The following is a 22547-nucleotide window of genomic DNA, read 5'->3' as shown; positions in this document are numbered from 1 at the left end:
TCCCCTTCATACCTCCCCATACACCGGTAGGCCACCGTGTTAGGTGAGGAGGGTGGCAGTGGTCCTGAGGGGGGAGGCCACCTCTCCAGCTGCATGGGATGGTGGATATGGACGCTGGCCAAGCAGCTGGCCTGAGGCCTACAAGGCGGCAGTGGCCAGGTGGGCTGCACAGCTTGGAGGCCTGACGGCATCAAGGGATGATCTGTGCCGACTTGTGGCCATCACATCCTCACCGGCCGTCTGAAAAGTCAGCTGAGTCTCTTGGTGCCTCGTCTCTGCATTGAGAGTGAGTGGGAGAGACTTGGTGTGGTGCGAGGGGGAGGCCGGGGAGCAGGAGGTGGGCAGAATGCTGATGTGTTTGATCTGTGCTGTGCTGCAGTGCCTCCACCGCAAGAAGAGATCAAAGAGCCAGAAACCGCTCTCAGTAGTGGTTTGGGAATCCCACAGCAACCCCTGTGAGCGACCAGTGTCCCCGTCGCAGGTCAGCAAGTGCTGACTTTGGGAGAGGGCCACTGGAGGCAACGGGGAATGGTTAGAGGGGTCTCGGAAGAGGGCCTCGTGCTCCCTGTGGGGAGCAGCAGAGCAGCGGTAGAGCTGGCAAAGGTGGCCTTGTTTGGCACCCAAGGCAGAGGATGGAACGGCAACGCCTGTGAGGAGCTGAGCCTCTGCCAAGAGCATTTTGGGTTTGGCCTGGGGCAGAGTCAACTGCTTTGGTGCTTAATTGGAGCGCTCGGTTTCCTTTCAGCCTTAGCACCTGAACGCAGCGTTGTGGGCATTGCTGTGAGGAGTGATGGTGGCATCCTTGTCGATGCCACCACCCGAGTTTCATGCCAGAATCCCTTTACTGTGCATGGGCTGAAGGTGCAGCTTGGCTTGGTCTGCAGCCTGGCACTGCATCTTTTTTTTTCTGCAGAGTTTATGTTTTGCCTAGTGTTGACGATTTTGCTGCATATAACTTCTTGTGTAAGAGATCAGAAGGGATTGCTGGAGCCCAAGCTGCCTATCGAGTTTCACCTGGAGGAGGCTGATGCGACTCCAGGCCTGGAATAATCTACACATCTTGTCTGGAGATGTCAGAGTGACTCAATCTGGGCGTCTTATCTGTATGTGCCGAATGTGGTCAGCATCCAGGCATTTGGCTGACTTGACAGATTTTGCCCCTGGTTGTGGAGTCGCCATGTGGGATGTTACAAGCACCTCGTGCTCCTTACCGAGAAAAGCGTCTCCCGTGTGTGTGTGGCAATCTGGAGGAAGGTCATGAGGAGATATGACCTGTTTTTTCCTGACAGAAAATTAAGCTACCTTACGTTTCTTTGGAACTGCACCCAATGGACAGGAGTAATGGATTGCAGCATGAGGTGGAGTGTTTATTTATCTGTCCTGGATTAATGACCAAGGAATTAGATCCTTCTTTTGAAAGAGGTGTCCCTTCTCTGCTGCTTGGATGGCTGCCAATTCTACAGCGGCAGCTTGTGGCTGAGCCAAGTTGCAGCCATCGGGGTAGCCCTTGGCCAAGTGTTCCTTGAGTCCCTCAAGGGTAACGTTCTCCATGCTCCTATGCCCTGCTGCATGAAGAGGCTGTGGAGCCAAGCATCCTCCATCTCGGTGGCATTTAGTGGCTTTTATGGTTTGGATTCCTTTAGCTATTCTGTGAGACAGTTTTCCTAGGGCTTTCAAGTGTCTGTGGCTAATGGCTAATACCTACTGATATTTTCAAACAATGCTTCATTGTGCAAGTCTTATGGGATATCATGGATGTAAATTTAATACTTAGATCTTTTGAATAACCTTAAATTCATGTTCATTATTATTTTAAATCTTTTGAGGGTTCGTAATGTTTATTTTCTCTTCTCATTTTTAGATTACTGGTGCTGGCTACATACAAGAGGAAATGTAAAAATTTAGTGCTTTATTTCACACATTAACTGAAATGCATATTTGATTTCATATTTCCAGGCCTACAGAATGCTTTTTAAATGGCATTTACACAACTCTGCCCCCTTGTAACTAGCACCTGTAATCTAGGTTCTTCAGGATACTGTGCATCAGTATCATTTTATATTTTATGCCCTAATCTGGATCTTTGTGCATAATGAGTTTAAATTTCTTTCAGATGCAATTCAGTAATTGGCATCTTTATTTCAAAGACATCCTACAGAATAAATTTCTTACCTTTCCCAATGAAAAAAAAAAGAAAATAAGAGTATATACTATGCCTTAGAAGTTGAAGTAGTTCCATTTCTTAACATTTTTCCACTTGAGTTGTCTCATTTTTGTATATAACCAGGTAAAGAAGAGGTCGGCATTCCTCTAAGCAGCAGGAACCCCTCACTGTCTCAAATTATTCGTCTGTCTTTTCTCTTCTGTGGTGCTTGTCTCTGTCCCCAGTCATCATCGCTGCAGCAGCTGCTGAAGTGTCCCTCTGTTCTTCCCCAGGCAGTCATTCCCCATCGCCGCCTGAAGAACGCAGGGAAGGAGCGTGGCGATTCATGCTGTGTTCTTCTCTCTGCTCCAGCCTTGTCCCAGTTGGTTTTAACAGATCTGAGGAGATACGGTTGGAGGGAATTTAATCCGTAGGGAGAAGACACTCCCATCCAAAGTGACACCACGCACACTCCAAAGAGGTGTAATTCCTTCCTAGCAGGAGAATATGCTGAGTCTCTTCAAACTTTGGTGCCACGAATTCCCATTGAAGATTGGGAAACTTCTACAATGCCAAAGGCAATTTCACATATAAAAAGGAGATTTAGGGTGTGTTTAAGGAATTGTGAAAGCTATATTATAGGTTGTATTTCATCAAAAGTTCTCCTTTCAGTGAAGCTTTGATTGGAAAGATCTATATCTGGAATTGTTCGGAACCATTAAAGAAGGTTGGGAATCCAATGAGGGGCTGCAGAAAAGTGCATTATCGTGCAAGGTGGTTTCCAACATGTCATAAAATTATGAGAGGCCACTTAGTCACTGAGACCTGTTTCAATGTTCTTGTGCTTTTATTCACTTCTATATTGCAGGGTGTGTTTCTAGGCAGGCCCAAATATGGTAAAGCTACACTGAGAAGCTGTCAACAACACCATGCTGATGAAAATAATAAATTGGTTTCCACCTTCACACCCAAGCCGCTCCAGCCCACCTCCAGAAGCGGATAAAAGGGAGTGTCTGGAGCCGTGGAGCCAGAGAAGACTGCGCACACTTCTCTCTGCATTCATTCCTCAGCTGCACAGCTCTGTTGGTCTATCTGCTCATCTTGACTTTGACCCCACTTGGAAGAAGCAGCCATGTCTCGGCAGTCTGTCTGCAGAAGCTTTGGAGGAGGGAGTAGAAGGGGCTACAGCTCTTGCTCTGCCATCGGTGGTGGCTTTGGAGGAGGCAGCAGCAGGAACAGAATCAGCTACAGCTCATATTCCTCATCCAGGGGATTTGGAGGTGGTGGACAGTGTGGAGGGTTTGGCAGCAGAAGCCTCCATAACATGGGTGGCAGCAGAAGAATTGCCATAGGTGGATGCTACGGTGGTGGAGCCTATGGAGGCAGAATGGGCGGCTTTGGTGGAGGCCATGGAGGAGGAATGGGTGGCTTCGGTGGAGGAATGAGTTGTGGAGGAATGGGTGGCTTTGGTGGAGGAATGGGTGGTGGTGGAATGGGCGGTGGAGGAATGGGTGGCTTTGGTGGAGGAATGGGTGGTGGAGGAATGGGTGGTGGAGGAATGGGCGGCTTTGGTGGAGGAATGGGCGGCTTTGGTGGAGGCATGGGTGGTGGAGGAATGGGCGGCTTTGGTGGTCCCGGCTTCCCTGGAGGCATCCAGCCGGTGCAGGTCGACTCAAGTCTCCTGCGGCCAGTCCACGTTGAGATTGACCCCCAGATCCAGCAGGTCAAAAACCAGGAGAAGGAGCAGATCAAGACTCTTAACAATCAGTTTGCTTCCTTCATTGACAAGGTGAGAACTTAGGACCAGTTTTGTGTGGACTTGGACTTTTTAAACAACTTTCCCATGGTGTGGAAAGGGAATTTTTTTCTTACCATCAAGTTTGATGGTACGTTTGATAGCACTTGATAAAGTTGCAAGAATGATGCCATTGCAGCAAGTTGTAATTAAGGTCTTATTAAGTAATACTGAACAATAGACAAGGTTTTCATGCTAATGGAAGATTAAAGAGTGTCATCAGGACATTCTGTAGATTCTCTTGTCCAGTAATTTCTTCAGCTTAATTTATAGTGATTCAGGGTAAAGTCATCATAGTGTACTTAGCTGTTCTAAGAGTTCTCATTACTGTAATTCAATCTGATGAAGCTTTTTTTTCAAGGAGCTCATCCTTTTAACATATGAGTGTTAAATACCATTCAAGTGAATTTGGATTAATATAATTGCAAATAGAAACCAATGACAGAATCACTTATAGAATATATCAGCAGTTAGATGAATCAGTAATTGCTTGCTTGACTTCACAATTGCTGAGATGACAGTAATGTCCAAACCCGATGTTTTGGAGAGAGTGCAACTTATTTTCCAATTGGCAACAACTATTCAAGCAAAAGTGAAAACTTCAGAAAGGCTCACAATTTAAAAATGTCTGTGAAATATCAGGCATTAGCAGCTCGGAGCTTTGAGTTGGCCACAGTTGATTTGGGAAATGATTCTGTTGGCCTCCCAAAGAAGCGGGAGGCTGAGGAGTGTGCCGCCCTCCAGGGTGCATAACTCACACAAGCCTCCGTGGGCTTTCAGGTGCGCTTCCTGGAGCAGCAGAACAAGGTGCTCTCCACCAAGTGGGAGCTGCTGCAGCAGCAAGGGCCCTCTGGGCCGAGGAAGAACCTGGATGTCCTCTTTGAGAACTACATCCAGAACCTGAAGAGGAGACTCGAGTCTCTAGTGGGACAGAGGGGAGAGCTGGAGTCGGAACTGCAGAACATGCGGCAATACGTCGAGGAGTACAAAACCAAGTAAGTGCCGAGACAGAGCGAGGAGGAAGGAAGCAGCAAGGCAGGAGAGCAGGGCCAGCCTGCGAGTGCCTGCTGCGTCTTCCCTCTGCTCGGGAGCTCTCCAAAGGGGGCCGGAGGCTTCTGCACAAGGCCAGGGGTTCTGCTGCTCGAGCACTGCAGGAGCCTCATCTTGTCCATCACCTTCCCCAGGTACGAAGAAGAAATCAACAGGCGCACGGCTGCTGAGAACGAGTTTGTGGTGCTGAAGAAGGTGAGTGCCAGAGGCAGGAGGAGGGCGGTGAGCTGGAGGCAGGAGGCTGTAGGGAGGCAGCACTCGGACGGGCAGCTGCCTGCAGCAGGCCCTGGCTGCTGGCAGCCCCTGAGTGATGGGGAGAGGCCGGTGCCAATCTGCGTGATCTGTCCTGCAGGATGTGGACTGTGCCTACATGACCAAGGTGGAGCTGGAAGCCAAGGTGGGAGCTCTGACCGATGAGATCAACTTCCTGAGGTGCATCTACGAGGAGGTAAGAGCCTGCCTGAGCTGCAGCGAGGTGCGGGGGGAGTCCAGGCACCGAGGGCAGGCGAGGTGCCCGTGGGGCTGCGGTCCGGAGAGTCGCTGGGGCTGCCGGAATGGCTGCTCTGCGCTGCCCTCCTCTCCTGGCACGCCGAGGCTGACTCCTGTGCTGGTTGCAGGAGCTGTCTCAGATGCAGACGATCAGCCGGGACCTGTCTGTGGTGGTGTCCATGGACAACAACCGCCACCTGGACCTGGACAGCATCATCGAGGAGGTCAGGCGCCAGTACGAGCAGATCGCTCAGAACAGCCGGGCTGAAGCTGAGGCTTGGTACCAGAGCCGGGTGAGTTGGCAAGAGCCAAGGCAGCTGGGGCAGTGTCTGCCTGTCCATGGAGCACGGGGGATGGCTGAGTGCTTGTGAGGTTGTCTCATCGATGGGTTGTTTGTCTCGGTGTCATCAGTATGAAGAGCTGCAGAGCACAGCTGGCAGGCATGGGGACAGCCTGCGCAACACCAAGATGGAGATCCAGGAGCTTACCAGGAACATCCAGAGGCTGCGGGCAGAAATTGAGAACGTGAAGAAGCAGGTAGGGGTTATTTGGTGTCTCACTGGATACCAGCTGGATCACAAATGTTATTGTGTGGGGCAAAAACATTTTCTTCAAGCACTCTAGTTGAACTGACTTCATGATATTGCGATTTTCCTCGACCCCTCTACTTGGAGTTTGGGGGAGATTCAGGTGACAAAATGTGACCTGAGAATTTGCTCTTCTTCTTGCTCAGAACCAGCAGCTGCAGGCAGCTATTGCTGAGGCCGAGGAGCGTGGTGAGATGGCTCTGAAGGATGCCAGGACGAAACTGGAAGAGCTGGAATGTGCCCTGAACAAAGACAAGGAGGAGCTGGCTCGCCTGTTGAAGGAGTACCAGGAGCTGCTGAACATCAAGATTGCCCTGGATGTGGAGATTGCCATGTACAGGAAGCTGCTGGAGGGAGAGGAGAACAGGTACCATTCTTTATTTGTGTCTATTTGACTAAACCATTCTTGATAGACTATTCTATGTGTGGATTGGGTCTTGTCCTAACCCACTGGAGATTAAAGTCATATTTTAAACATGCTTTAATTCTTAGCCCTACTCAAAAATGTTTTGCATCTTTCTTATAAGAGGTGGCTTTGGTGTTGCTTATTTGTGTTAAGAAATAATTGGGAAAATCAGAAAGAATTTGGAAAATACATACAGTAAATAAAAAAGGAAAATCTCAGCTGAAAAAGCTTGCACTTCCAGTAAGACTAACTGGTACTGTTTTCATTTTCAGGCTTTGCAACGACGGCATGTCCAACGTGAATGTCTGTAAGTATCCTCAGTTGTTTCCTTGTGGAGTCGCAGTGGGCTGTGTATTTTGGAGAAGCAATGTGCCACGGCCCCATGCATAACCTGTGCTTCTCTTCCAGCTGTGGTAGGCAGGACCACCATGTCCGGAGGCCGAGGAGGCATGGGAGGAGGCTTCGGAGGCAGCGGCATGGGAGGAGGCTTCGGCGGCAGCGGCATGGGAGGAGGCTTTGGCGGCAGCGGCATGGGAGGAGGCTTCGGCGGCAGCGGCATGGGAGGAGGAATGGGAGGAGGAGTATGTGGAGTAGGAGGAGGCTTTGGAGGTGGAAGCTCTGGAGGCAGCTGTGGCATGGGAGGAGGAATGTACAGCGGAGGCTTCTCTTCTGGAAGTGGAAGGATGTGCGCGTCTGGAGGTGGCAACTTCAGCTCCGGTGGGGGATCCTCCTCCGTCCGCAGATGTGTCACAACCACCTCCGTCAAGTCTTCAGGAGTAAGGTTCTGAGCCCTGAAGGCAGATCGAGAAACAAAAGAAGCTTCTCCTCCCCTCTCCTGGCAGCAGCCCAGCCTCCTTAAATCCGACTCCAGTATCCCGCAAGGAAACGAACTGTGTCCCTCTCGGTCCACCACCTACCCGCTGGGCCTCCGGGCTCCTTCGCAGGAGGGGAGCCTCGTGGCCGTGCCACACTGCTCACCAGCCCCATGCCCAGCGATGAATAACTGAGCAAAGAAAAGTGTCTCGTGTGGATACCCAGTGCGGAGAGCTGATTTAAAGGAGGGAAATGCTCTGCCTTTCTTGCTGCCTTGTACATTTCTAGCTGCCTTGTGGCAAACGTGTATAAAAACACTCTCTGTGCCTATTCCGTCAGGTTGCTTCCTAGATGGCCGTATCCCTGGGGTGCTTCTGCATGCAGTACATCCTGCTTCCATTCACTTGTGCTGCGGGGCATGGCAGGCAGGGGCAAGTGGACTCCTCCCTTGGCAGAGCCGGGGAGCGAGCAGCCTCTCTGCAGGCGACCAGAGGGACAAATTGTCCCGGGGCGAAGCACCTGGGCAGCTTTAGGTGCCCGGTGTCTCCTGCTAGACGCAGGAGCACTCTCGAGCCATGGCTTCGGGCTCCACTTGCCCTTGCTCCATGGTACCTGCTGACACCTCCTGCCCGCGTGGACTCTTTGCAAAGAAAACCAAACTTGCTTTTCTGCGCTAGGCCCGCTGTGACATGGAACCAGATGTACTGTGCCCCCTCCTTTCCTTTCTGTGTGTGATATGTCCTTGGGATGTTGCCATTCTCAATAAATTGCAGAGAACATTCATGGTGTCTGCTCGTCACTGCTTTAGAAGTCTCTTTTCCCTAGGAGAAGAGGAGGAGGCCAAGGGGAGGCCTCATGGCGGCCTGCAGCTCCCTCATGAGGGGAGTGGAGGGGCAGGCTCTGAGCTCTGCTCTCTGGGGACAGCAACAGGACTGGAGGGAATGGCATGGAGCTGGGACAGGGGAGGGTCAGGTTGGGTTTGAGGGAAAGGTTCTGCACCCAGAAGTGGCTGGGCACTGGGACGGGCTCCCCAGGGATGGCACCGAGCTGCAGGAGTTCAGGAAGTGTTTGGAGAACCCTCTCCAATGTAGGGTCTGATGTTTGGGTGCTCTTGTGTGGAACCAGGAGTTAGAGTAATTTATCCTTGTGGTTCTTTTCCTGCTTGGGATATTCTCTGCTATCTGTGGATATATGTTGATAAAAGCTTATTGACTTTTATCAGTTGTAGCATTGCCTGAAAATGCAAGTCCACAGCTACAGTGGAGCGGGTTTTGGAAGCTCAGTTCAGAAACTGTGCAGTAAATGGGAGCAGGCAGGAGCACTGCTCCTTGTAGCATGATAATGGAGGAGTGCAGGAGGCTGGAAAGGTTTGGTTAGATCCTGATGTAGCCTCATGCTGTGACTCATGTACAGTCAACTCCACAATGCAGATGTGCATCTTCCAAAACTGTGCAGAATCAACAGGCTAGACCTTGCCTATTGGGTGCAGCAAACAAAGGCACTTGGTACCCTGCTAGCCACGTCACAGGTCACCAGTGTTCTGACGATATAAACTGAGACTGACCTAGAAAGGGAGTTTATTTGTCTCTTTGATGTCAGATTCTCAGAGGATGTACAAAAGAAGCCGTACTCAGGGTATGCTGAAATCAGGAACAGAAAATTATGGGCTTTGTGCAGCAACACTGTCAGAGCATAATGGCTAAACCAGAGGAGATACAAACACATTGACACATGATGGAAACAGGCAGTGGCAGGGAGGAGCAGACATCAGATCAGTCTGTTGTTGAGATTTCACTTGAGTTTTCTGCCTTGGAGTGGACTTTGGTATGTGGTAGGCGAAGCTGTCAATGGGAGGCCACCTCTCCAGCTGCATGGGATGGTGGATATGGACGCTGGCCAAGCAGCTGGCCTGAGGCCTACAAGGCGGCAGTGGCCAGGTGGGCTGCACAGCTTGGAGGCCTGACGGCATCAAGGGATGATCTGTGCCGACTTGTGGCCATCACATCCTCGCCGGCCGTCTGAAAAGTCAGCTGAGTCTCTTGGTGCCCCGTCTCTGCATTGAGAGTGAGTGGGAGAGACTTGGTGTGGTGCGAGGGGGAGGCCGGGGAGCAGGAGGTGGGCAGAATGCTGATGTGTTTGATCTGTGCTGTGCTGCAGTGCCTCCACCGCAAGAAGAGATCAAAGAGCCAGAAACCACTCTCAGTAGTGGTTTGGGAATCCCACAGCAACCCCTGTGAGCGACCAGTGTCCCCGTCGCAGGTCAGCAAGTGCTGACTTTGGGAGAGGGCCACTGGAGGCAACGGGGAATGGTTAGAGGGGTCTCGGAAGAGGGCCTCGTGCTCCCTGTGGGGAGCAGCAGAGCAGCGGTAGAGCTGGCAAAGGTGGCCTTGTTTGGCACCCAAGGCAGAGGATGGAACGGCAACGCCTGTGAGGAGCTGAGCCTCTGCCAAGAGCATTTTGGGTTTGGCCTGGGGCAGAGTCAACTGCGTTGGTGCTTAATTGGAGCGCTCGGTTTCCTTTCAGCCTTAGCACCTGAACGCAGCGTTGTGGGCATTGCTGTGAGGAGTGATGGTGGCATCCTTGTCGATGCCACCGCCCGAGTTTCATGCCAGAATCCCTTTACTGTGCATGGGCTGAAGGTGCAGCTTGGCTTGGTCTGCAGCCTGGCACTGCATCTTTTTTTTTTTTTTCTGCAGAGTTTACGTTTTGCCTAGTGTTGACGACTTTTGCTGTGCACAGCTCCTTGCGTAAGAGATCAGAAGGGATTGCTGGAGCCCAAGCTGCCTATCGAGTTTCACCTGGAGGAGGCTGATGCGACTCCAGGCCTGGAATAATCTACACATCTTGTCTGAAGACGTCAGAGTGACTCAATCTGGGCGTCTTATCTGTATGTGCCGAATGTGGTCAGCATCCAGGCATTTGGCTGACTTGACAGATTTTGTCCCTGGTTGTGGAGTCGCCATGTGGGATGTTACAAGCACCTCGTGCTGCCTACTGAGAAAAGCGTCTCCTGTGTGTGTGGTAATCTGGAGGAAGGCCATGAGAAGATATGACCTGTTTTTTCCTGATGAAAAACTTAGCTACCTTACGTTTCTCTGGAACTGCACCCAATGGACAGGAGTAATGGATTGCGGCATGAGGTGGAGGACTTAATTATCTGTCCTGGAGTAATGACCAATGAATTAATTCATTTCATTCAAGCTGCTTTTGAAAGAGAAGGCGTCTCCGCTCTGTAGGGATGGCTGCCATTGGCCAAGTGTTCCTTGAGTCCCTCAAGGGTAATATTCTCCACACTCCTATGCCCTGCTGCATGAAGAGGCTGTGGAGCCAAGCATCCTCCATCTCAGTGGCATTCAGTACCATTTATGGTTTGGATTCCTTTAGCTATTATGTGAGCCAGTTTTCCCAAGGCTTTCAAGTGTCTGTGGCTAAAGGCTGATACCTACTGATATTTTCGAACAACACTTTGTTGTTGCACAAGTCCTACAGAAGATTCTGAAGACTCAAACACACAAGGTGTATATTCCACCTTGGGAGGTTAAACAGAGTATAATGTTGGACTGCTGAAATGTTTAGGGGACTGTGAGGTATATTTACTTTGACATTTTTGATGATTTTTGGAGTTAAACACTAGGAAAAGATATATATATATATTCCTTAAGGTTTATACACACAACTAAAAAGTGTATTTGATTATTGTATCTTCAAAATGTCTTTCAGGTGAATTTCCTACCTCATACCTGGATAATTTGTAGCAGCAGCTGGTTTCTTAAAAATACAGTTTTCTAAAATGAATTTAGGCAGCACCTCCTCTCTCCCAGAAAAGTTCCTCTGGTCTCATGTGTCCTTGCCATAGCTCTTAAAGTACACTTCATATTTTCAGCAAAGAAAATATTGCACCTCTGGCTATTTAAGAAAGCATCAAAGCTTCTTCAAACTTTTATGTGTCCCTTAGTTAGAAATGATCGATTATGATGAACTCAACCTGATCCTTTATCTACCAACTTAAGTAAAAAATATTCTTTTCACAAGTCAGTGTTATCCCTGCCCACATTTCTGTGCTATATTTCTGTCTTCAGTCATCATTACCACTTCTAGCGTTGAGTGTCCTTCCTCTCCTCTGCAGGTTCAGCAGCAGCAGCTCCTGTGCCCATCAGAAAAGCACAAAGAAGGAGTGTGGCTGTCCATGTTCTCTACTTCATTGTGCTCTGGTGCTCGGAGTCTGGTCCTCTTACCTCCGGGAGACACATTCTGCGAGAGTTTGCCCTTGAAGAAGGCACTCCCATCCCAACTGATGGTGAGCGTGCTCTTAGGAGAAGAACTAAGCCCCTCCTTTCTGGATAAAAAAGAAATGCTGACTGTTGTTAAATGTTAATGCGTGGTATTCTTGCTTTACACTGGGAAACTGCTTTTTGGAAAGCCATCAGCAATTTTCCATATAAGAAGGAGACTCAGGGTGTGCTTGGGGGGATTGTGAAAGTCTCATTCTAGCTGATTTTCACCAGAATGCTTGTTTGACACTGAGCTTCCATGCAGCAGATCCAGATCCAGATAATCTGAGAAATTGCTAAGAATGGGTAGAAAGGTAGGAGGAGGGAAGAACATGACTACATCACTATAAAACATATTTTTCCAGATGCCGCAAGATATGAGAGTCCACTTACTCATTGAGACCTGTTTCAATGCTCTTGCTCTTTTATTCTCTTCTGCATTGCAAAGCGTATTTCTGGGTGGAGTCAACAATTTGGCAAAAATCTGTTAACCGCACCAAGCTGATGAAGACAGTAAATTTGTTTCCTCTTCACGCCCATGTAGACCCAGCCCACCGCCAGAAACAGATAAAAGGGAATGCCTGAAGCCGTGGAGCCAGAGAAGACTGCACACACTTCTCTCCACATCCATCCCACAGCAGCACAACTCCGTTGGTCTCTCTCCTCTCCTCGACTCCACTTGGAAGAAGCAGCCATGTCTCGGCAGTCAATCTGCAGAAGCTTTGGAGGCGGAAGCAGAAGGGGATACAGCTCTTGCTCTGCCATCGGTGGTGGCTTTGGTGGAAGTGGGGGCAGAAGCAGGATCAGCTATAGCTCATTCTCCACATCCAGGGGAACTGGAGGCGCCGGACGTTGTGGAGGTTTTAGCAGCAGGAGCCTCCACAACATGGGTGGCAGCGGAAGGATTTCCATGGGTGGCTCTTATGGCGGTGGATACGGATGTAGAATTGTTGGCTTTGGTGGAGGCTATGGAGGAGGATTTGGCAGCATTGGAGGAGGTGTCATTGGTGGAGGAATAGGCAGCTTTGGTGGCCCTGTGAGAGGTGGTCCAGGGTTCCCTGGAGGCATCCAGCCGGTGCAGGTTGACACAACCCTCCTGCGGCCAGTCCATGTTGATATTGATCCTCAGATCCAGCAAGTGAAGTGCCAGGAGAAGGAGCAGATCAAGACTCTTAACAATCAGTTTGCCTCCTTCATTGACAAGGTGAGAGGCTGGAACTACGTCTGCTTGGGGTTGGGGTCTCTGAGGAACTTTCCTGTGCTGTGGAGGGGGGAGCGTTGTCCTTCCCCGCTCAGTGTTGGCATGGCTGGAAGGCTGGCGGTGTTCTCACTGAGTCCTGCTAAGGAAATCTGAAAATTTTACATCTGCAGGGAGGCCAGAGGACTTTCCCTAGGGTCGCTTGACCCAAATTCTTTCTCACCTTTTGTCTCTAGCCTTCTGTGGGGAGTCAGGCCAAAGGGGTCACGGCATACCCGATTATCCTCAGTGGTTCTTTAAAGCCTGTCCTTTTTCAAAGGTAGTTTCTTCTCAAGAAACTTAGAGAGTAGGAATGAAATTTCAGTTAATTCCTGACAGTTCCTTATTTTGGTTCACACCCAGATTAATGGACTATAGATTGTCTGCACCAGCAGAACATTGCTTGTCACTGTGCTTCATAGTCTGTTTTAATATAGGACATACGTATTGAATGCTTTTTGTGCCTTCTGTGGTGAGTGTTCTCCAATACAGAGACACACGAGATTTCATTCATTATAATGCAGACCAGAAAGTATCTAATGCTTCTGAAAATTCATGTCTGTCAAAATTGGCAATTGGAGCTGTTAATATGGAATCTAAACATTCTTATAGATATTCAGAAAAACAATAAAAATAGGAGCTGAAAGGGGAACAAATTCAAGAATAACAGAAAGAGAAGTGGAGGAAGAAGGGAGGAAACTTCCTCCTGGAAAAATGGCTCTCAACCAGCCATTTTTTCAGCCAGACATTTGGTCATTTGAGAAATGATTCTGTTGGCCTCCCAAAGAAGCGGGAGGTTGAGGAGTGTGCCGCCCTCCAGGGTGCATAACTCACACAAGCCTCCGTGGGCTTTCAGGTGCGCTTCCTGGAGCAGCAGAACAAGGTGCTCTCCACCAAGTGGGAGCTGCTGCAGCAGCAAGGGCCCTCGGGGCCGAGGAAGAACCTGGATGTCCTCTTTGAGAACTACATCCAGAACCTGAAGAGGAGACTCGAGTCTCTAGTGGGACAGAGGGGAGAGCTGGAGTCGGAACTGCAGAACATGCGGCAATACGTTGAGGAGTACAAAACCAAGTAAGTGCTGAGACAGAGCGAGGAGGAAGGAAGCAGCAAGGCAGGAGAGCAGGGCCAGCCTGCGAGTGCCTGCTGTGTCTTCCCTCTGCTCGGGAGCTCTCCAAAGGGGGCCGGAGGCTTCTGCACAAGGCCAGGGGTTCTGCTGCTCGAGCACTGCAGGAGCCTCATCTTGTCCATCACCTTCCCCAGGTACGAAGAAGAAATCAACAGGCGCACGGCTGCTGAGAACGAGTTTGTGGTGCTGAAGAAGGTGAGTGCCAGAGGCAGGAGGAGGGCGGTGAGCTGGAGGCAGGAGGCTGTAGGGAGGCAGCACTCGGACGGGCAGCTGCCTGCAGCAGGCCCTGGCTGCTGGCAGCCCCTGAGTGATGGGGAGAGGCCGGTGCCCATCTGCGTGATCTGTCCTGCAGGATGTGGACTGTGCCTACATGACCAAGGTGGAGCTGGAAGCCAAGGTGGGAGCTCTGACCGATGAGATCAACTTCCTGAGGTGCATCTACGAGGAGGTAAGAGCCTGCCCGAGCTGCAGCGAGGTGCGGGGGGAGTCCAGGCACCGAGGGCAGGCGAGGTGCCCGTGGGGCTGCGGTCCGGAGAGTCGCTGGGGCTGCCGGAATGGCTGCTGTGCGCTGCCCTCCTCTCCTGGCACGCCGAGGCTGACTCCTGTGCTGGTTGCAGGAGCTGTCTCAGATGCAGACGATCAGCCGGGACCTGTCTGTGGTGGTGTCCATGGACAACAACCGCCACCTGGACCTGGACAGCATCATCGAGGAGGTCAGGCGCCAGTACGAGCAGATCGCTCAGAACAGCCGGGCTGAAGCTGAGGCTTGGTACCAGAGCCGGGTGAGTTGGCAAGAGCCAAGGCAGCTGGGGCAGTGTCTGCCTGTCCATGGAGCACGGGGGATGGCTGAGTGCTTGTGACGTTGTCTCATCGATGGGTTGTTTGTCTCGATGTCATCAGTATGAAGAGCTGCAGAGCACAGCTGGCAGGCACGGGGACAGCCTGCGCAACACCAAGATGGAGATCCAGGAGCTTACCAGGAACGTCCAGAGGCTGCGGGCAGAAATTGAGAGTGTGAAGAAGCAGGTAGGGGTTGCTGAGTATCTCCTTCGGTTCTGCCATCAGTCTGGGTTGTGGGTGAGCTGGCTGGTGTGCTCAGGGCTGCAGGAGGGAAGCGCAGCCGCTGAAATGCAGCATCTGTGGAGGAGACTGCTTGCTCCTCCACAGTTTGTGCCCTCCAGTTTGCCTTTCGGGCTGCTATGGTGGAGAGTGTACAGAAGGGGACTGAGGAAGTGCTCTTGTCCTTACTCAGAACCAGCAGCTGCAGGCAGCTATTGCTGAGGCCGAGGAGCGCGGTGAGTTGGCTCTGAAGGATGCCAGGAGGAAACTGGAGGAGCTGGAATGTGCCCTGAGCAAAGACAAGGAGGAGCTGGCTCGCCTGTTGAAGGAGTACCAGGAGCTGCTGAACATCAAGATTGCCCTGGATGTGGAGATTGCCATGTACAGGAAGCTGCTGGAGGGAGAGGAGAACAGGTGAGACATGCTGTTATCTCAGCCTCACCAAGGTACTGCCTCTGCTTGGGGCAGACTGTGGCTTCGTCATCTTTCGCAACCCATATAGACTTGGTTTCTTATTTACTCTCAGTTTCTCCCAAATTTTTTTTTGGCCAAAAGAAAAAAAAAAAAGAAAAAAAAAAAAGAAAAAAATACCACAGGGGCTATGTCCCACTCTTATTGACTGTCTTTAGAAGAAGCAGGAAATAAATGAAGTACCTGGGAAACTGCACTGAGCGAAAGTGCTCTGTCTTGTATCAGATTGACATCTTGTGTTCCTTTCCCTACACAGGCTGTGTGGAGACAATCCAGCCAGCGTGAATGTCTGTAAGTACCAGCACATCCTCTTCTTTGCAGAATGGCTTTTCTCCTGGGTTTTGTGAGGATTCCCAGGCTGTCACTTCATGCACAGTGACCCTGTCCTTCTCTTGCAGCTGTGGTAGGCAGAACCACCATTGCTGGAGGCAGAGTCGGAGGCTTTGGTGCCGGCAGTGGCATGGGAGGAGGAGTATGTGCGGTCGGAGGAGGAAGCATCGTCGGAGGCAGCTGTGGAGTGGGAGGAGGGATATACAGCGGAGGCTTCTCCTCTGGCAGTGGAAGAATGTGCAGCTCTGGAGGTGGCAGCTTCGTTACTGGAGGCGGATCCTCCTCCGTCCGGAGATGTGTCACAACCACAACGGTCAAATCTTCAGGTGTAAAATACTGAGCCCCGACCTCAGTCCCTCAAAGGAAAGAAGCATAAGAAGCATCTCCCGTCCTCAGCCAGCGGCACAGCCCCTTGCATCCAGAACCGGTATCCAGCAAAGAAATGAACTGTTTCCCTCATAACTTCCTTAAACCATTCTGCCTCCTTCCCAGAGGGAGATTTGTGGCAAAACACCACCCTGTTGGCACTGCCTGCCTCCTCTCTGCGCTCCACCACTCTGCAGGGATGAAACATTTACAGCCCCATTAGGAAATATTTTCCTTGCGGATACCCGTCACCAGAGAGTTCATCCAAGGGCCCTACCTCCCTTGCTGTGCTGTGCTGGCTGAGCAGGAGTGTGCACGAATCTGCTCTTTCCTTTCACTTCTCAAGGTCTCTTTTTCAATGGCCGTGTTCTCCTTGTGCCTTCTGTGTCCTGCATGTTGCCCACATGCTTGTTTCAGCTGTATCGGGAATTCATGTAAGCAGAAGAAAACGTGATAATGTCTCGTAGTCAGATTTAGGAGTGAGAAGCAGCTCCCTGGAGCATTTGGCAGCTTTCATATTTTATAGATTCCTTTCCCTCTTCTCCTTCACAGCTGACATATGCAAGGCCTTATTGCAAATCTTCTGTTACGTGAATTTGAATGCGTTGTTGCTTTCTACCAATACCCCCTTTCCCCGAGTTCTTTCATTACCAATAAACTGCAGACAGGTGAAAAGATGTCTTTGTGTTGTGTTATCACTGAGCATTCCTGAGGGGAGGGTCCCGAGGGGCAACAGACGTTGTTCTTTGCTATAGGAATGGCAAGGCAATGGTGCGGCGCGGGGTCTGTCCTGCGGAGCAAATCCAGCAGGACGTGGGGGGGACTTGCAGGAGGTGGCCTGTCCCCGGGAGCTGGTGCACCCCATAGCCTCATCTCTCAGCACCCCTGGGCCCTGAGGCCACGAAGTTCCCAGCCAAAGGCAGAGGGAGGAAGCTGGACCTTCCTCCTCCTCACAGAGAGCCACGTGGCAGCATCCTGCTCCTCCCCAGCAGAATGTGTCTCCGCAGGGCAGGAGAGCCATGGGTGTAACACAGGGAGGGGACACACGGATTGAGCGCGGCCACTGGGATGTGGCTGTTGGGACGTGGCGGTCTGAACGTGGCAGTTGGGTTGGGGTGGTTTGAACACGGCTATTGGGATGTAGGCACTGGTGAGGGGACATTTGGACACATCCAATGGGATGTGGCAGTTGGACTTTGATAGTTTGAACACGGCCATTGGGACAAAAGAGGGCCGACTAAAAGAGGGCATGTTTAGATTAGATATAAGGAAGAAATTCATCACTCAGAGGGTGCTGAGGCACTGGCACAGGCTGCCCAGAGGAGCTGTGGATGCTCCATCCCTGGAGGTGTTCAAGCCCAGGTTGGATGGGGCTTTGGGCAACCTGGTCTGGTGGGAGGCGTCCCTGCCCATGGCAGGGCAGTTGGAATTAGATGATCTTTAAGGTCCCTTCCAACCCAAACCATTCCATGACGCCATGATCCGTTGGTGGTGCCTGGAGCTCCCACTGCACACACCGGAGGCCTCGATGGTGGAGGACACGAGCAGTAGATGGGCAGCGGGTGGCCAATGCCCTGGTGAAGGCTGGCTGTCCTCCACCCCCAGGGCAGGTCGGATCCCCTGGGGCAGCAGCACCATCTGCCTGACGAGCAGGGCTCTGACACGGCCACCTCCTGCGTGAGCGGTGGGAATGCCCAAAGGTGGTGTGCGGACACGAATTACTCACGAAGAAAAGCAACGTGAAAGGATGAGACGCAGCCCCAAACCTGCTATTATAACTCCAGATTGCCCAGCTGGGTTAGTCATTAGCCCTCTGTAAATTGCATCCCATTGCGCCCGAATTAATTTGATTAATGCTTGGCTGGATTCTTCCCCGGCACTGGGAGGAGCGAGAGCTGGACCAGTCGGTGAATCAGCCTTGGCTGTGCTGCTGCGTGTGCGTTGTCCTGCTGCAGGATGGCGTCTGGCAGACAAAAGGGCAGAAGTGGAGTGGAGCTTTAATTTGGAGTCCTTGACATCCAAATAAAAAAAGGAAATGAGGAAGAAAGAATAGCTCTCCTCTGAACTCTTCTTTGTATAACCAGTGACATTTCTGATTCTGAAAATTTGTAGGTTGGGGTGGGAAAGATCAAGAAGACATCTCCTACTTCCCTGCCCTGGTGAAAAGCCCAAGGACAGGTACAGGCCCAGACGACACAAAGCCCTGCAGTGTTCTTGGGGACTTCTTTCAGAGACAATGAACGTCTCCAACGTGCTGAAACGGGGGAAGCCACAGCTCGGCTGTGCCCCAGACCTGCTGGCTCCACGCGCCGCGGCTCCAGCTGCAGGCTCGGTCCCGCGGGAAGCCGCAGGCTCCTGCGAGTTCCCTGAGTTCCTCCTGGAGAGGGGCCAGGCCGAAACGCGGAGGTGCCGGAGTTTATCGTTCCCATCTGCTGGGCTCATAAAAAAGGGAGTCGAGCTAATTGCTCAAGTGCATCCTGCTTGAAAGAAGGATGGTGACAGCCCGGTGACTGGGCTTCCCTGCGTTTGCTCCGTGGGGCACTGCGATTGCCGCGGGCTCCTGTTTAAGAGCAGATCCGTGTTTGCAATGAAGGGGGTTGCTTTGAGAGAAGTGAACTCACTTGCGAAACAGCCTCAACCTCACCGAGCAGTGATTTTGCTTCAATTATTAATTTTTTTTTTTTGGGGGGGGGGGACAAGGTGTTGCCATTTTGGGAAAATAGGATGAAAGTATACAGGCTTGTTTCGGGGAGGGTTATTTGTAAGGTTTTCTGCAAGAAGGACGTGTGCTTCTGTGCCCCCAGGAACATCCTGTGGGCTCTGCCTAGGTGCTCACAAGAACCCGCTTGCATTTTCGGGTCATTTTTCACTTGCAAAGACTGACATTTAATGTGAGATGGCAAATGTCACAGTCCTAGGATTTCATACTGAGTCTCCATCACCCAGTCCAGGTAACCTGGGGCTGGCAGACACAGGTTGCTGGCCCTCCCAGTATCCAACTGGCTCAGTCCGAGACCACTGGTGGTGGGCGCCTTGCGGCTCAGGGGACAACTGGACATGGGTTGCGGGACCCCGAGCCCTCCTCCAATGCGGGGGTATCAGAGGGGTCAGGGGGATCAGGGGGATCAGGACCTGCTGAGGGTGAAGACAGCCCCGGATGCTGGGACGGCCGCACGCAGGGGAAGGGAACCAGCGTGGGTCGGTGTCCGTCGCGTTACCCAGCCCAGGGTGTGAGTTGTCTACATTGGGACTCGGAAAGAAATACAATAGGTGCCAAGTTTTACGAGCTTATTGAGGAATGAATTCAAATGGCATTATATTGGCTGTAATTAGAGCTGTAATGAGTTTCTAATTGTCGCTAATCGTGTTTATGATGGGAGGGCCTCAGGAGCTACCAGGACTGCTTCCCCTGGGTTGGTCACTGAGCAAGCACGGGGAAGACTCACGCACTTTGCATTGGATGGGACAGCGAACAGCTGGTGAGCAGGCAGCATTTGCTTTTATGAGGGACTCTGCTTTGTGAAGAGGATGGGATCATTGTCTCCTGGGGTAATCTGCCTCCTCATCCTTGATGCTGTATTTACCTGTCTCATGTCTCCTGAGCAGCAGGACTCCTCAGAGTCCTGGAGGATGGGATGTTCAGGGCAGAGCTGAAGCACAGGGAGCTGGGGCTGAACGCAGAAGCCAGCATCCTTCGGTCCCTTATCTCCTCTTGGAACAGGAATGGCAGCACCCCCAGCTCAGTCACCTTCAACTCTATTTGTCCAAGTTTGAGAATAGCTCAAATACTCAGCAGAAAACCTCAGCTGACCTCTGTACGTGCTCCATCATCCATCAAGTATCTGGCCTTGGGAGGAGACAGGAGGGAATTTTGATTTACTGAACTTCTGGCAACCGCATCACCTGCACCCAGTGCTGCCAGCAACCCTTCCTCCTCTTCTTCCTCACACTCACTGGCTTGGATTTTGGTGCTTCTGTGCCCTTTGTCTTGCTCCTATGCTCACGCTGGGGACTGGCTGATGTTCCTTTAGGTTTCCGCTCATGACCCCACACTCCACATTTTCTGACCATCTCTATTGCTACTTAAGCACCCCGGCTGTGGCACAGCGATGCCTGCTGCTAACCATGGGCTGAAGCCAACCCACGCCTCCCATGGCATGGCGTGCTGATGAAGACAGCAGGGACACGGTCACTGGGTGCCAGCAGAGGGCTTGCAGCCTGCGCAGGGACACACACCCCGTGTGTGTGCCCTGTGCTCGCACACTCCGGGACGACGACGAATTGGCTGCCCTGAAAATTATGGGCCAGGCTGAGATGCAAACTTCAGGTGGTTGAGAAAAACATTACCTAAAGGGAGGACTGTCTGTGTGGTGCTTTGCTGCCTGCTGACAGATGAAAGGACAAGTGAGGCATTGCATTGGCAATAAATAACTACATTTGTGACAGGTCTGTCTGAGCTGCTGGTCCTCAGCCTTGCCTCGTCTTTAGAGGGCTTGACGTGTGTCCAGATTCAGCTGGGTCTTTGTCCCAGGCACAGACCTCGCGCTGGTCCTGGGGGTCCCCAGAGCCACCCGCCTCCCTCCCTCCCCCCCCCAAAAAGCTCCCTCTGGAGTCCCTCCAGTAAGGCATTTGTGCTGTCTGCGCCTCCGCAGGTGCTGGGAGCCTGCTGGAGCAGAGGCTGGGCTGGCAGCCAAGGAGCCAAGCCCATCAGCTGGCCTGGATCGCTCCCTTCTCGCCTCTCCAGTCAAGCCCAGCTCCTTGCAGACATAGGAAAGGGAACGAAGGGCCCCCCGTGGCAGGTATTTCTCCTGTGATGAAGGGATGGCAGTGTTAGAGGTCCTCAGCTGAGAGGGTGCTTTGGTTGTATAGCAAATTTCTGGTGAAAACATAGTTTTTTTGGGGGAAAAGTGAGGCCAGATCCCCTCTGTCACCTCTGCTGGCGTGCACAAAGTCACTGTGGTCCAAGGTTTGCTGGCACCCCGCAGCCTCGGTGTCAAACCCAGGGCTCAGAAGGTGCCGATGGAAGGAGCAAATCGAGACCCCAGCAAAACTCCTGCCTCCTGTCGGCAAGGTGGGAGCCGTGACTTTTCCCATGTGAAGTCTTGTGGTGGGCTGTGGCAGCCCGCAGCAGGTTGCCAGGTCCTTTTTCTGGGCAGGAGGGTTATTTCGTGGTGGGGCAGTGATGGGTGGTAGCATCAGGCTACCAGAGCATCGTCAGCGAGGTGCTTCAGTCCCGGGGCATCCTGTGGCTGGGCTGAGGACTCGGTGAGTTGCACTGAGCTGTGCAGTTCATGGCTCTGAGAGGACTTCAAGGCACAGACTGTGGCAGGTGCCACTAGAGGGCTCAGAAAGGACATCAAGTGTGTTGTAGAAAACTTGTACATGCACACACCATCTCAGCTACTCCTTACTGCCCAGAGTTTGCTGCTTGTCTCCCTGCAACGTGCAGCAGAAGAGAGCCAAAACAGCTGGGGCTCAGGAGGAGAGCCATTTGGTGACAACGTGTGAGCAGAGAAGAAAGCAGGAGAGGATGCTTCCTGGGAAGCTCCTCTTGATAAGGGACAGCTCTGAGCAGCAGCTCAGCATGGCAAGATTAGACAAAATAGGGACAAATGAGACAAAATGCCTTTAGAGTTGGGCACCACAAGGTGCTTACACAACGTGACCTTTTGATGGAGCCTTCCCTTGCTGGGCATAGGTCTAGTCTAAGAAGAACCAAAATTCTGGTACTTGGTGTTGGTTTGCCTGTTCTCCACCGGCGTTGTTGTCCTGTGGGTGCTGTTATTGCTCCTGCAGAGCTAATGACAGCAATTGAGGCTCCAATAACTCAAAAGAGTGATTTACTCAATTGATCAAAGTCTGACCTTGATTAGACTAATTATCAGCTCTAACCAAGCGGGAGGCCAGCCCAGGTGGGACGTAGGCATGATGGTGTGGGTGTGGTGACCTTCCCAACTGTAATGACACTCCGCACAATGAAGGCAGTACAGGGACCCACTTCTTTTACCGGCTGCTAATCACATTGTTTACTGGATTCTGAACATCTGCCAGAATTATTTCCAGCTGTTTCAACTTCCTACTGGGGTGGGAAGGATGTTATTAAAATTGCTCCCATCACAAGCAGTGCCTTTGGCTGCCTGCTGTGACTCTTTCAGTGTGCTCTCTCCCACTGAGAGCTGCTGATCCCCCACCTAGCTGGACAGGACAGGCCCACTGAGCAGGTTTCCAGCATTTCCTGGGTTTCCTTGGGTTTTGTGGAAGTCCTGCTGGGCACAGTGTGGGGTCACAGCTTGGACCGGGCTCACTTTGGCTGCTGGCCCTGGGGAGCTGCTGGAAGCCAGCCCCAAGAGCTCAGACTCCTGGGGGGCTGCAACTCCTGGGGCCATTATCTTTTTCCTTTATTT

General features: G+C 51.7%; 2 protein-coding genes across 2 annotated transcripts; both read left to right on the top strand.

Annotated features, from left to right (window-relative positions):
- Positions 1 to 2222: 2222 nt before the first annotated feature.
- Positions 2223 to 8066, top strand: LOC137845933 (keratin, type II cytoskeletal 3-like). Its single transcript, XM_068663481.1, has 9 exons — positions 2223 to 3932; positions 4719 to 4933; positions 5123 to 5183; positions 5341 to 5436; positions 5606 to 5770; positions 5889 to 6014; positions 6211 to 6431; positions 6743 to 6777; positions 6879 to 8066. The coding sequence occupies exons 1-9, from the start codon at positions 3276 to 3278 to the stop codon at positions 7256 to 7258; spliced, it is 1956 nt and encodes a 651-aa protein (XP_068519582.1). The 5' UTR covers positions 2223 to 3275; the 3' UTR covers positions 7259 to 8066.
- A 4146-nt stretch (positions 8067 to 12212) lies between these two features.
- LOC137845932 (keratin, type II cytoskeletal 6C-like) lies at positions 12213 to 16820 on the top strand. Its single transcript, XM_068663480.1, has 9 exons — positions 12213 to 12758; positions 13648 to 13862; positions 14052 to 14112; positions 14270 to 14365; positions 14535 to 14699; positions 14818 to 14943; positions 15170 to 15390; positions 15704 to 15738; positions 15846 to 16820. Exons 1-9 carry the CDS (start codon positions 12249 to 12251, stop codon positions 16115 to 16117), a joined length of 1701 nt encoding a protein of 566 aa, XP_068519581.1. The 5' UTR covers positions 12213 to 12248; the 3' UTR covers positions 16118 to 16820.
- Positions 16821 to 22547: the final 5727 nt, after the last annotated feature.

The sequence above is a fragment of the Anas acuta genome, chromosome 29 (genome assembly GCF_963932015.1).
Source record: "Anas acuta chromosome 29, bAnaAcu1.1, whole genome shotgun sequence".
NCBI classification, from domain to species: Eukaryota; Metazoa; Chordata; class Aves; order Anseriformes; family Anatidae; genus Anas; species Anas acuta.
This window is presented reverse-complemented; position numbering and strand designations above follow the sequence as displayed.